This window comes from Triplophysa rosa, linkage group LG25 (assembly GCF_024868665.1).
Source record: "Triplophysa rosa linkage group LG25, Trosa_1v2, whole genome shotgun sequence".
In the NCBI taxonomy this organism is placed as follows: Eukaryota; Metazoa; Chordata; class Actinopteri; order Cypriniformes; family Nemacheilidae; genus Triplophysa; species Triplophysa rosa.
Window position 1 is genome coordinate 15938253 of NC_079914.1, and position 15497 is coordinate 15953749.

The 15497-nt window shown below is 37.5% G+C and overlaps 1 protein-coding gene and 1 long non-coding RNA gene across 7 annotated transcripts in view; both read right to left on the reverse strand.

The window, feature by feature from the left end:
• Positions 1 to 766: 766 nt before the first annotated feature.
• LOC130548360 (uncharacterized) lies at positions 767 to 12436 on the reverse strand. Of its 5 annotated transcripts, none has more exons than XM_057325082.1 (9): positions 12093 to 12436; positions 11484 to 11834; positions 10908 to 11240; positions 10257 to 10379; positions 10055 to 10128; positions 9871 to 9943; positions 9661 to 9765; positions 7800 to 7889; positions 767 to 1143 (listed from the first exon to the last, which is right to left on the reverse strand). In XM_057325082.1, exons 1-9 carry the CDS (start codon positions 12169 to 12171, stop codon positions 797 to 799), a joined length of 1575 nt encoding a protein of 524 aa, XP_057181065.1. In that variant the 5' UTR covers positions 12172 to 12436; the 3' UTR covers positions 767 to 796. The 5 variants fall into 5 exon arrangements, with proteins under 5 accessions (XP_057181065.1, XP_057181064.1, XP_057181066.1 ...); XM_057325081.1 differs by having other exon boundaries at positions 9871 to 9947; positions 10041 to 10128; XM_057325083.1 differs by having other exon boundaries at positions 9871 to 10128; positions 11484 to 11672.
• A 251-nt stretch (positions 12437 to 12687) lies between these two features.
• LOC130548365 (uncharacterized) overlaps positions 12688 to 15497 on the reverse strand; it is a 6947-nt gene continuing 4137 nt past the window's right edge. For both annotated transcript variants that reach the window (XR_008962017.1, XR_008962018.1), the window contains exons 2-3: positions 14816 to 14920; positions 12688 to 13823 (exon numbers count right to left, since the gene is read on the reverse strand). This is a non-coding gene — a long non-coding RNA (uncharacterized LOC130548365). The remainder of the gene's footprint in view (positions 13824 to 14815; positions 14921 to 15497) is intronic.

Below are 15497 nucleotides of genomic sequence, written 5' to 3' on the forward strand. Positions count from 1 at the left end.
ATCTTTTACACAAACGTGTCTGTTTTCACTGAGGAGAAAGTTCTGATAGAAACTGTGTTTAAATGAATGAATTCACACACAGCTGATGTTAATAAATGTTGATAAATGTTGATATATGACAACTGAGATACTCACCACTGACACAAATATAAAAAGTCTTGTATAATGTCTGTTTGTTGCTGCTGATCTTCAGTTTATAAAGTCCAACGTCTGTGGTTCTGAAGTTTGTGATGATGAGAGATCCGGTCGGATCATCCAGCTTCAGTCTGCCTCTGAATCCCTCATCATCATATATTGAGATCTTATTGTCTTCTTGATCATATTTAGCTATGAGATGACCTTCATCTCCAAACCTCCACAGTATCAGATCATCTCTGTGTGTTTGGACATCAGTGTGTAGAGTCACAGATTCTCCCTCACTCACTGACACTGACTTCACATCACCTGTACCAGCACTGATAACATGTGGAGCATCTTCAAGACACAGAGTCACAGACAGAGATGACATGTATCACACTGAACGTATAATTCTGTCATCGTCAAACAACAATTAAAGAAATAAAACTTTTCCTTTCCTGTTGTTTTGTGGTCTGGGGAGAGGAGAGGTCATTTCATCACAGAAAACTATTATTTGTGTGATTAACATTAAATCATAAATTCTGTTTCATTTTTAAAGTGAGAGTAAACAAGACATCTTTATTACATACATAAACACATTTANCTATTATTTGTGTGATTAACATTAAATCATAAATTCTGTTTCATTTTTAAAGTGAGAGTAAACAAGACATCTTTATTACATACATAAACACATTTCATTGACAGTAACGCTGAAGTTCTTGTATGTTGTTCCAGCGCTGTTGATGTAGTTGATCTCTGCTTGATATCGTCCAGAGTGTTTGACTCTCATGTTGTTGATGGTCAGATCTCCAGTCTGATTATTCACCTGCAGTCTGTCTCTGAATATCTCAGTATCATTATATGAGGGCTTATTATCAGCTATTGAAACTAGACTTTTATTGGGGCCCTTTTCTTCAACTCTCCATATTACCTTTATAACTCTCTTCATATCAGTGAGATCAGTGTGTAGAGTAACAGAATGTCCCTCCATCACTGTCTTCTTCACTTCATCACCAAACACACCTGAACAACACAAACACACAACTGGAGTTCAGAGAAGAAACCTGTTATACTGATGGAAGTGATAAATGCTTTAAACATGACAGCTGCTTTAATTCTTGGATGAATGTTTACAGACATATAGGTTTGACTGCAGAGAACTTATAGAATGTAAGAGAAGAAATCACAGATATGAAGGAGTGTGATCTCTCTCAGAGAAGAAGAAAGGAGAGATTTTATGTTCACTGAATGTTAAGTGTCAGGGTTTGGTGAGGTACAAGGACAGAGGACCCAGGTGCAGACAGCGGGTAAGGGGTTAACAAGACTTTAATAATAAAATAAAACAAAGACAAAACAAAAACCCAGGAGGGGGTAAAACAAGGATGTAACAGGACACAGGAACAAGGACTAACTATAACAAGACTAAAGATAACATTTACCATTCAATACAAATGACTAGACTAGACAGGACAGGACAGGACAGGACAGGACCTCACCCACATGAAACGAATGACAATGAACCAGCACAGGACAGAAAACACAAGGGCATTATAAGGGATCAAAATCAAGAGGAGACAGCTGACGTGCATGAAAGAATAACGAGCAATAATGAGGAGACGAGAGGGCGGGAACAGAGACGAGACCGGAGGGAGTATGGAAGGACATCAGTGCCAGAATGCCTCTCTCCACATGAAACAATAGGCTCTGTCATGATTCTGCCACTAGATCAAGAAAAGCAAGACAAGATGGGGCAGAACCATGACAGTTAAGAATCTTTTTGGTCATCAGTGTTCACTCTTCACTCCTCTTCTCTTCTGCACTGCTGTTGGTTTCATCTCCACACTATTTCAATAACACCTTCTCAAATCCAACAACTTTTACTGTACGTGTGCCTTATGTGGCATTTTTGGTCAATTTTCTGTGGCATTTCAAAAAATGAAAATATGTCCCTAAAACAACAAAGAAATCTACCATTTGATAAATATATACCTTTACTAAATATATATAAAGCTGTGATAGGAGAATGGATCTTTTTGGTCATCTGCTGGTCAAAACATATTCTTTGGAAACTGTAATTGCTAAAGTGTTTCTCTAACCGATCAATATGAAGAACAAACTTATATCATTAAAGGGATTTTGACAAACATGTACGATTTCATATGCAAACTAATGGCATACTTGAGGCACACTTTATTTTGTGGTAAACTGGTTAATAGTCCAAAAACACAGCATAAATGTTTAAAAGAAGAAAAATATCTATATATATTTATGTAAAATATGAATATATCAATAAAGAAGCAGAAAAAACCTGTATGTGACAGACTGATCTCAGATCACATTATAAATGTAACAACCCTGCTGAAAAAAACAATAGAAGTCCAATAGAAACCATCACAGAAAATCTAATGTTTACATTAAAATATCATCATACACCAGTAGCTTTTTACATTAAAACCATTACAAAATTATAGTGCTTTGGGCTTCATTCCAATATGATTAATGCTCCAGATAACACCCCACCCATAGAATCCATCACATACCAGCAGAGCCATTATAGTTTCCAGTAAAACCAGTACAATTCCCATTATAACCATTAAACCCATCAAATGTTCTGTTGTGTTTTAAGGAGCTGTTTTTTATACGAACTTACGATGTCGTCGCACACAAGAGCATATTTATTGAAATAAAAGTTCAATTGTGAAAACACCCGGTAACACCAAACCCACCAGCAGAAGTAAAAAAGCCAGAGATTAAACTCTGAAAACTAAAGTGTTATATTAGAGTTGGTAAATGAACTTACCGTTGATGAATAAAGAGATGATAAAGAGTAAAGAGATTGTGTTCATGTTGTGTTTGAGCTCATAAAAATGACCAGTGAACTTATTTAAGTGTTCGATCTCAAACTAAACCTACACAAAGAGTAACAGATGAATTAATTTCTATGATGAGTTCCTACGCTGATGGACATGAAACGATGTAGAAATGATGCCTTTGATTCCTTGTCCCAGCGCTGCGGTCAAATGACTTTAAATAAGTGAATGACAATAGATGTACAGTGTGGATGATGGGGAGGAGCAACACATTTCTGCACATTTATTTTCATTTTTCCATTTGACATCTACTTGAGTTTCACTTTGAACAATTATCAATGTTGTTATGAAGGAACATCAGCCAATAACAGCTGTAATATTACCAATGTAATGACTTCAGATCAAACGATTAAGTTCTGAAATGAGTTTGTTTTCATACTAAGCAAATGATCGACTCGTCTTAACCTCTTAAAATCCCTCATGTTACAAAACTCTTTAAATAACAGAACAGAACAGAATACTAAACATTTATAAGCCTCCTCCCATTGATATTAATACATAAAATAACACTTTTTTTCGAGATTTCCATTATCAAGTCCACACAAAGCATGCTGGGAATCGCTCGGACATCATTGGAAGATATAATTAAACATTTTGAGTTAAGTGAGTTCTTATCATTTTGTCACTGAAACTCAAAATATCAAAATCATTAAACACTCTTTTTCACAGTTTTGAGTACAGTTCGCTCATTTTTAATGATCAGATTATACTGTTTGAGAATACACTGTAAATATCAGGATAGATGGGTCTTAGATTCCAAACTATGGGCCGCGCCCCTCAAGTGGGCAGCACAGGGGAATAAAATGACTCACTCAAGTCACTTGGCTGTAGTTAAAACAATGAACGTGGGAAGTCTGAAACCCCTGGTTCATCCGTGCTGTAAACGCACTGGTGTCACATCCGTGATAGCACAATAAATGTCATTGATACTTTTTGGAATAAACTATTTGTCCAATGCACTAGCCAAGGGACTTGAAAGGTCAGGACTTGCGAAGCTTACAAACAGCATTTGTTTGATAAAACTCCACCAAACATACCCACATGTCATCTCTGAGAGCTCGAAGCTAAATAAAAATTATCGTTAGCGGTATCACCATCAATGTACTATCGAAATTTTTTTTGCAATAGTTACATACAGTATATGGATATTTTTGCACAGCCATATATATATATATATAGGTTTGTAATGATGCACTGTGATGAGAAGGATTGTGTATGGAAGGGACGGGTGACGTGGCTTCACCTCACTTCAAATATAAATACTTCTGTGTGGTTTTGACAAATATGAATCAATTATTATTCAGCATCATCTTATTTTAAATTGATGATTGAAGCAAGATAAAGACGAACCCTTTCAGATTATGATATAAACTACAGAAAGTAGAGATGGTTGAAGTCTGTAATGAATGTTTAGGCTCTCTCGTCCTGTGACTGTGAACAGAGACTTCTCATCGTCATGTTTAAAAACATCTTCTGTTAGCAGCACTCTTGTGCTTTAGTGTATGTGTGATTGTATTGTTTCAGGAAAGTGAGAAAGAGCGCTAACGTCATGTTTTCATTCAGTTCTATTATAGTCCTACATGCCTGTCATCATCTTTGATCATCTCTAGGACCATATGTCCTGTCTCATGACTCCAGAAATGTTCTTGTTTAAGTGATTATCTATTGATAACCGATCACGTGAACTTGATTTACTCAAGTAATGATGTAGTTAGTTGACTCTGTTAGCTTGAATACTGCTGAAATTTGGATGTAAGGCAGGTCGGCCTGTGGAACTCTGTGAGAATGATGAAGCTGATGATGAAACTGGGAAAACTACTAACAAAATCTTCCTCGCCTAATTTGCATTCTTGACTCTTGACTTCATTTATCATCCAGTTTGATGCACAACTAAACAGAAAGGATGACTTTCCCATCCCACCTCACGGTGCAGGAGACAGAGCCTGCCCTGTTCAGATGTTCTGGTGCCGGGGCTGAGAACATTCCTCAATGTATGACTGTCTGGACTTGAACAGGGCATGAACCAGCTTGTCTTTTAAATAGAGACAGTTTGTTACCTATAAAGACTTCAACATTTCAGTGGAAGTGACTGCTGATATGTCGAGTTTACTTAAAGGCCACATTCCCCGCGATCACATTTTTCAACCTTTAGTTAGTGTGTAATGTTGCTGTTAGAGCATAAACAATACCTGCAAAATGATGAAGCTCAAAGTTCAGTGCCAAGCGAGATATTGTCTTTAACAGAATTCGCTTTTCAAGGCCTACAGAGAACGGCTGGATCGGACTACAGCCCTTTACTTCCCGGGTACATGATGTCACTATTCCGAGTGCTTTTAATAACCTCCGCACAAAGGAATACGCTAAAAAATGGGCGAGACCTTCCTTACAGAAGAGGAAGAGCCGCTGGAGTAGTGTTTGGTTATCAGAGATTGTAAACATTTGACTGAACTACACGCTAAACTACTTTCACTTTCATCACAGTCCTACAGCTGGTCAAAAGAGTTCAGCTTCACACATTCTAATATAACCAACGGTCAAATAACAGCTTCATGACTTTAACATCGGCTGTGAAAGCTGTTCTGTGTAACACACTGATATTGTGTGTGTGTGCGCATACCTCTGAAACACTTCTATCAAACGTCCTTTGAAGTCCTGCTTGCAAATGTCTCCTGGTCAATCTGCTTGTTTTATTATCCAACTCGGGTCCAATATAAAAAGGCAAAACTAACGCTTCTGTTATTAGTGTTAATTAATATAACCCGTCTGACGCCATTCGGTCCGGTGTCATTTCCCTCGCCATAGTAGGAAAAAATTGCGATCTCTAACAAAGATTGATGTTTGCACATGCACTAGCAGACCTCCGTTACACTTCGATCGATCCGCATGTGTTTAACATTATTACTGTTTATTGCTAAAAGCCAAAGTTTATGAACACACACACTCTCAGCGGGGAACCAATCACGACAGACCTGGTCAGTTTTACCAATCAAAGCGTTTCGGAAGGAGGGACTTTATATAGACCAGAAGAAATCCTGTCATTTTGTGAGAAGAGGGACAGCGGTGAACAATAGACTTGAAATATGTGAAATATAAAGCGTTTTTTAAATTAGAAACAACAATTTGGGTGTTTAACAATTAAACACCCAAAAAACACAACCAGAGCCTCTAAAACAGCAAAGACTGGCTCCTTTAAACTAATGCCGAGTTGTTGCCGGATCCCATAAGATTCTCAGCTGGTGTGTGTCTGTGCTCCACCTAATACATTCACATACACATACATATATACTGTATATATGAAGGAAATATTTACATGTATTTATTTATATTTACCAATGATTGAAATTATATACAAATGTTTATTAATTTTTATCATTTTATTTTTTCTTAAATTTATGCAAAACTGAGTGATCTCTTTCATTCTTTTCGAGAGCTAAAATGGCATTCAAACGATATGGCCAAACTTTTTAAGTTCATGTAAAGTGTACCAAGTGTGATATACAACTGTGTTCAAAATAATAGCAGTCCAACATCACTAACCAGATCAGTCACTGTTTTTGGTTGAAATTCTACATGGCAAATATTTGACTAGTAGGTGTAATAGGAAACCAACCGACCCAACAGTCGTGACATGCATGCTGCTGATTCTGTGTAATTGAATCATTAATTGAAAGTTCAGTTGAAAGTGTGGAGTTCAATTAGAGGTCAATTAGCACTGTAACAATTAGAAGACGCCTATGTGAAGCCAAGCTATCGGCAAGAAGCCCCCGCAAAGTCCCATTGTTGAAAAAACAACATGTGCTGAAGAGGTTACAATTTGCCAAAGAACACATTGACTAAAGAGAAATGGCGCAATATTTTGTGGACTGATGAAAGCAAGATTGTTCTTTTTGGGTCTAGGGGTCGCAGACAGTTTGTCAGACGACCCCCAAACACTGAATTCAAGCCACAGTACAGACGGTGAAGCATGGTGGCGCAAGCATCATGATATGGGATGTTTCTCATACTATGGTGTTGGGCCTATTTATGGGATTCCAGTTTGAGTACATTAAAATACTTAAAGAGGTCATGTTGCCTTATGCCGAAGAGGAAATGCCCTTGAAAAGTGTGTTTCAACAAGACACCGACCCCAAACACACCAGTAAGCGAGCAGCATCTTGGTTCCAGACCAACAACATTAACGTTATGAAGCGGCCAGCCCAATCTCCAGACCATAATCCAATAGAAAACTTGTGGGGTGACATCAAAAACACTGTTTCTGAGGCAAAAGCAAGAAACGCAGAGGAATTGTGGTCTGTGGTGCGATCGTCCTGGGCTGGAATACCTGTTCACAGGTGCCAGAAATTGGCCGACTCCACGTGACGCAACACAGATGTGAAGCAGTTCTCAGAAACCGCGGCTATACAACTAAATATTGGTTCAGTGATTCACAAGAACGCTAAATCTTCAAGCATTTTTCATTTTATACAGTAAATGTTTGACTTTATGAAGAAAAATGCAGACACTGCTATTTTCTTGAACAGCCTAACATGCCTTTTTCTTCACTTTCTGTAGAGTAATAACACATTTGATACTTTTTTCTTCATGTTTTGATTTAGAACAGAATGTGCAGTGTTCCCAATGCATTTGTGTCTTGAAATAAAAGTTATTATAAGGATTTAAACACACTGCTATTATTTTGAACACAACTGTATACAATCAACCAGCAGAAATCATATGTACACAAACATAATTTATCTTAAAATTGAGAACGACAGATTTAATTTATAACTGCAGTAAATGAATCAAGCAGAAGTTGTAGATTAAACTCACCTTCCGTTTGCTTTAGATCCATGAAACAGACTGTGTGAAACACAACATTAAGCAGCAGAAGCAGAAGACAGAGGACACCAAGACATGTTCCTGTTTGAGGGAATTCATGCGATTGTCACCAAACTTGTTCAATATAATGGCAAAACACTGAAGATGCTAAATTGTAAACAGATGTTTTCACAGACATAAAGTCACATATTGGCCCCCTTTAGCCTACAAAAAGCTGTACTCGTTCCACTCGTCTTCATTGCTTTTAATTTGCCAGATCCAATCATTATTTGGATATATATCATATCAATATCATAGGACATTAAAAGTAACAGTTATTTCCTACACTGTAAAAATGATTTGTTGACCCAACTTGACTTAGTCAAGTCATCTTGTTGCATTGACTCAGTTAAGTTTGGCAAACATAAGGTGTTAAGTTCTCTTAACTTATATAAAATTAGCAGCTAGCTAACAACAACTGATTTGTTCTGGTTTTACCTCTCTCCTGTCTAAACTAAATTATATGATAGGAAATTTACTCAACATGTTCATAAATAAACTGTAAATACAATATTTAAACTACATTTTACAAACCACTCAATGGCTAAATGGTCTTAAAGGGATATTTCACCGGAAAAACTAAATGCCCGCATGTTTGACTCACCCTCAAGGCATCCTAGGTGTATGTGACTTTCTTCTTTCAGACGAATACAGTCAGAGTTAGAATACAACTTATCCTGGCTCTTCCAAGCTTTACAATGGGAGTGAATGGGGGATGAGATTTTACAGCTCCAAAAAGAGCATCCATCCATCAAAAACTGCTCTATGGGGTTAATAAAGGCCTTCTGAAGTGAATCAATGTGTTTGTTAAAGAGAAATATCCATATTGACGACTTTATTAACGATAATGTCTAACTCCGTTATCCGTCGACAACGCGTGCATGAGAGGATGGTGTTCCAGCAAATGATGCAGGTGTTTTGCCATCTCCTCTGCGCCCCGCGGCCGTCACTGGCCAGAGCCAGAATACATGATATTATAACTCCAACTGTATTATTCTGAAAGAACAACATCATATTCCCATAGGATGCTTTGAGGGCGAGTAAAACGTGGGGAAATTTAGGGTTTCTGGTGAAATATCCCTTTAAGCACACAGACATTCTGAGGTGTTTTGAGTGACTGATTCAGACGGCGAGTCTCGCGAGTTCAGTGTTCAGATCAGTTCACTGTTCGTTAAAATGAATAGGTTCAAATGAGTCATTAGGTTGTGAATCGAACATTATCAAATGTGGACTAATAACAGAGAAAATCACAAAAGATAGAAGTTGACACTGAAAATGTTAAAGTCAGCTGCGTGTGCGGAACCATTGTCAAAGAAGAAAAAGCATCATGTTTTTTGAGCATAACTGACATCCGGTGGTAAATTAAATTAAAAAAAGATATATTCGACCTTAGTTTTGTCATCAAGTCAGTTGCTTTGATTCATACGTGCGAGGGCGAGAGACGGTCAGAGACTGGCATGTTTGACTTGACTCAGCGCCGTGCACATTGATCGGCGACATCACAGTTCCTCAATAACACTTTGAAATCATGCGAAGCATTCTGTCCCGCGCTACTTTTATGTCATATCTCTGCTCACTCTTTCCTGGAATCATCACAAGCCTGCCAAAAAATCACTTTCAATGATCAAATAAAGCTTTGCGGGGGCAAAATGTTGTTTTTCAATGCAGGAAAAACCCTGATAATGGTTTTCTTTCGCAAACATATCAACGTTTTACGATGAGACGTTTCATATGAACAATTCCTTTACATTTACAGCCCCAACTAATATGAACGATGTCGTCTCTTACTCTATCAGTTACAAGTCAAACCTACCCCTCTGTTTTTGTAGAGAGATCCTTTGGAAAACCAAAATCAAAGTCAAAATCTGCAGCATCTGCAGAACACCAAATAAAACTGCTAAAGATGTTGCAGACATATCTGTAATGACAGAGAGAGAGAAGCTCAAGATCAGAGTTGTTCCTGAGGTACTGAAATCTGTAAATAAACTTTTGTCCTGCTGTATCAGATGAAGATTAAACTTACCATCCATTTGCTCTAGATCAAGGTTGTTAATGTAAGAGTAAGTCACAACACCCAACAGCACCAGCAGCACCAGCAGAAGCACCAGCAGCACCAGCAGAAGCACCAGCAGCACCAGCAGCAGCACCAGCAGCACCAGCAGCACCAGCAGAAGCACCAGCAGCAGCACCAGCAGCACCAGCAGCACCAGCAGCACCGTCACCACGCAGTGAAAGACAACAACACAGATTCCTCTTTTATCAACTGTAGATTTACACGATGCTGTAATGATAGAGACACAACTGATATTAGTTACACCCAGTAGTGTAATCACACACATCATGCTTCTATCATAACTTGTAATAAGAATAATGTCTCGTCTTGCTGTTTTAGCAGTAGGTTAAACTTACCTATTATCCGTCTTAGACCAGAGGTGCTGTGGCGACATTGATACACAGAAATAGCCATCAGTACCAGGAGGAAAAGAAACAGCAGCACACAATATGTAACTACAGGTTCTGAACACTGAGGTCCTGTGAAGACAGACAGAGAGAGACGGTCAAGATCCATAATAAATACACACATAGAGATGAAGCGTTACCACAAGATTGACCCTGTGCTGGAATGATACAAGAGACGCTCAAAATATGACAATATGATACTCCAGATATAATCTGAAATTAAACTTCATGATTGTAATGTTCTTTAGGAGATACAGAGCAAACAGCACAACGATCTGACTTTACCATATTTTACTCTTATTTACCACATTCTACATTTTTCTACTGTTGTTTCATCTCTCATTAACCTCAATGTGATTGGAGTGGACATGTCTCTGATCAGCCAATAGGAGTCATTGAAATGTAAATGTGGAGTTGACATTCATCTGTATGATGTAAGCTGCAGAAGTCTGCTTAACTTATAAATGCACCTGTTTTCACTGAGAAGAGTCACTGTATGTTTACACAGTAATCTCTCAAATAAAAGACTTCAATATTTGATTCTTATCATATGGTACACACAGCTGATGACTGTTAATATATGAGAACTGAGAAACTCACCGCCAACATAAACACTGAAGGTCTTGTATAATGTCTGTTTGTTGTTATTGATCTTCAGTTTATAAAGTCCAGAATCTGATGATCTGACATCACTGATGTTGAGAGATCCAGTCTGATCATCCAGCTTCAGTCTGCCTCTGAATCCATCATCATCATATATTGAGATCTTATTGTCTTCTTTATCATATTTAGCTATGAGAAGACCTTCATCTCCAAACCTCCACAGTATCAGATCATCTCTGTGTGTTTGGACATCAGTGTGTAGAGTCACAGATTCTCCCTCACTCACTGACACTGACTTCACTTCACATGTGTCCAGAACACGAGGAGATTCTACAAGACACAGAGTCACAGACAGAGATGACATGTAGTTCATAGTCCTGTCATCATCTATGCATCACTTCTCCATCTCTCACACACAGATCATCACAAGGTCGTAATAAAGGTCATTAAAGAGAAGATTGTTTCATTACACATAACTAATATGTGTTTGTTATACTCTGACCCATGAATTCAGTTCAATTTTTAAAGTGAATTAAACATCTAAATTACATACATAAACACATTTATACTCACCATAGACAGTAACGCTGAAGTTCTTGTATGTTGTTCCAGCTCTGTCAAAGTTGAAGATCCTTGCTTGATAGAGTCCAGAGTGTTTGACTCTCATGTTCTTGATGGTCAGATCTCCAGTCTGATTATTCACCAGCAGTCTGCCTCTGAATCTCACATCATCAACATCAACATCATAGATCCTATTACCAGCTATAGTAAGTAGAAAATTATTGTAGTCCTCTTCTCCAGCCCACCACATTATCCTGATAACTCTCTTCATATCAGTGAGATGAGTGTGTAGAGTAACAGAATGTCCCTCCATCACTGTCATCACTTCATCACCAAACACACCTGAACAACACAAACACACAACTGGAGTTCAGAGAAAACTCAAGTTTATTTACAAACAATATTTTTCGGTTTCCATAGAAGCCACAAATCTACCATTGACTTACTAGAGGATAAATGAATAAAGGGTTTACCAAACAGAATCAGGTTATTTACCAAAAAATCTGGATTATTCGTTCATAACTGAAAACAACACTTTGTGAACCTGTTACCAGATACACAGTAACGCCGTTTGCGACGTGAAAGCGAAAGAAAGTTTAAAAGATCAACTCAAAGACTTACCGCACATCAGTAATACAACTATGTTGAGCGTGAACATGTCCTTCATATTTCTCTCGATTCCATTAATAAATGATTTCATAAAGATTCAGTCGATGCTCTAAATATAAGTCTTATGGGTTTGTCGTCAGTGAGCCGCTCCCTTAACGTTACTGGCTGACAGCGCACAACACAAACATGACAAAAACTAACAAACTCACTACATGGTTCACTAGTCAGTGTACTTCACGATGTGCTAAAACTGAAGTAAACATTTCGCGTTTCCAAATATCCCGCAACTTCAGTAAAAACAAACGCTCTTCTTCTTTTTCTCTGTCGGTCGGTTGGTGAAGGCGCGACAGCAGCACTTGCGCCACCTGCTGGACTGAATGAAGCTTCACACAGCCGCTAAACCTAAATAATCTCTTTTAAACAACATTATTATGCTTATTTACCTGAAATCCTTTTTCAGTAGTAATAATAAATACAAACAATTTTATATCACTTTGGATAAAAGTGTAAATGCAGTAATACAATGATTCATGTTTGATGTCTGTGTTTGAAACCTGCTCACTGAAATCATAGAACATTTATGAGCCAACAAAGAAGGAGATTTCACTTCAGCTTTTGTACTTTATTGAAATGATAATGACATACAGCACATTGTGTATTTACTTGTTTAGGCATGCGTTTACTTAAAAATAACCCACAAAAGTTTATCAATATTGTTATCCAAAGGGAAATAAAAATGTGCATCAGAAGTGTTTCATAAACTAGACAAGATTTACTGTATCATATTCTACTACAGTACAAAGTTAAGCACCAACATCAGTGTAGCGTTTTCTCCTTTATTTGTCAAGTGCAAACGGCGAGTTGATCAGTGAAGTGCTTTATAAAGTTAGTGTTTTATATCTGTACTGACAGTCTGAATTCACATCTAACATTTTACATTCAGATCTGATCAGTAGACAGATGAACAGAATATCTGATGAACAAACATAATATTATTCAATGAAGTCATGCACCTCGTGTAACCACACCCCCACAAATCTACGTCAGTTGGTGGTCTGATTTGACTAAGACCGCCCAAATGTAGACGCAAGTAAGGTGGCGTACCTGTCAGTACAACTGAAGAGGAACCTGATGTTCCAAATATGGTCAGAGGCGTTACATTTCCCTCACACGCTTGCAGTATTCCACCAATCACTAAGCACTGATTAACTGGCCAATCATAGCACACCTCACTTTTCAGAGCCATGAGCTTTGTAAAAAATCAGCGTGTTTCAGAGAGGCGGAGCAAAGAAGAGATAAAAAACATGCACGGTGTGTGGAAAATACAGCGTTTATAACCTTAAATCCTGTATACACATTACATCTAAAACAAACCATAATATTCGTTTCAGCCGTGTCATATGACCCCTTTAAATCAATACTGACAACAATCACACAATATCAAACATGCAAGACTCAAACTGATCATATGCTCTGTGGTGAGTAACAGATATGTTTGATCGGTGTAAACTGCAAATAAATGAAAGCTTCACTGTTGATCAAAAATCGTGATACTTCAACATCAACATCGAGGGAGTTTACAGTATTTCTCATTTATAAAGGACGGATCATGAAAGCAGTTGTTACTGCAGAAGCTGATGATGTAACACATGTTACACGCTGGAGATGTTGAGCATCCATCAGCTGATCAAACATCTTTTGCATTCAAAAGAGGCGTCGTGACATTACTGATTCCTCTTAAATCTGTCAGAAAACACAGAATCACACCAATTAAGCAGAGAGAAAGTATCAATTAATCACTCATTAAGAAATCATTAGAAAAACTCATAAGCGTAACTATGGCAACCGCTTGTTTCAACAATAACTATTGTAGAATGCTAAGTATAAACACCAAACGTGAAGCATTGAATTCCTCGCTCAATACGTCTCGTGTGATTAGTTCGTTATATTCATGAAAGTGACGCATCCAGACGTGTCAAACAATAGGTGTCAATGAGCTCTTTGCGCAAATATCTCGCTTCAGTTCAAATTCAACTTGGCCAGAAGATTGAGGCGAATATCGTGCGCGAATTGGGCTGCGTGATTGCCGTCGCCGGGCGCAAGTTAGCATCTATTCGCATCTTTGCATTGACTTTGTGCCCAGCTAGCACAGAAACGTCTGTAAGACGTCTGCTAAAGATCTGGAAAACATCTGCTGTGTACAAACATCTGCTAAACGTCTTATAAGGAGCAGTTCTACATCCATTCTGAATCATAAACATCTTACAGACGTCTTCTAGATGTCTATTTGATGTCTGACAGCAGACGTCTCTGAGACGTACTGCAGATGAGCAAACAAAATCTTGCAGATGTAAATGCAGACATAAGCACACAGAAATACATTAATATTCTTGTTTCATTAAAGTTATTTAATTTTATGTTGGCTGCTGTATGTACATCGAGACAATTTTCCACCGTCTTTGTCTGATATAATCAAACCCGTTTAATCTGCAAATGTTGTTATTCTGCACAATGTTGTTATGCATTTAACAAATAAATGTACACATAACATGAAAAAAGGTAATCCATATCTCTAATGTAAATACTTTACTTCATGGTATAGTTCAATTTTATAGTAAATGAAAACACAAACTAATATAATATAAAAATTGATAAGATATTGACTTTTACATTACAATTTTCCTTCTTTACTATGAAGACTTTCTGTTGCTGGATCAACTGAAGATTAAACTCACTCATTAGTTTCTTGACTCATTAGAAAATCACACCAGCAGCGATAACACAAACAGCAATGACCGCCAGGAAAGCAGATAATCCTGCTATAGCACCTGAAGACAAACCTGTAATGATAGAGAGAGAATCTTGTGATCGTCAGATTCACAACAAAGGAGATTTCACTTCAGTTTTGTACTTTATTGAAATGATATTGACATACAGCACATTGTGTATTTAGTTCTACTTGTTTAGGCATGCGTTTACTTAAAAATAACCCACAAAAGTTTATCAATACTGTTATCTAAAGGGAAATAAAAATGTGCATCAGAAGTGTTTCATAAACTAGACAAGATTTACTGTATCATATTCTACTACAGTACAAAGTTAAGCACCAACATCAGTGTAGCGTTTTCTCCTTTATTTGTCAAGTGCAAACGGCGAGTTGATCAGTGAAGTGCTTTATAAAGTTAGTGTTTTATATCTGTACTGACAGTCTGAATTCACATCTAACATTTTACATTCAGATCTGATCAGTAGACAGATGAACAGAATATCTGATGAACAAACATAATATTATTCAATGAAGTCATGCACAAGGTAAATAAAAGTCTAAAAGAATAATGACTTGGACAATAAAAACAGAACATGCATCAAAATCACACACTAATATGGCAGGTGTAAAGACAGATCTCCATGTATATC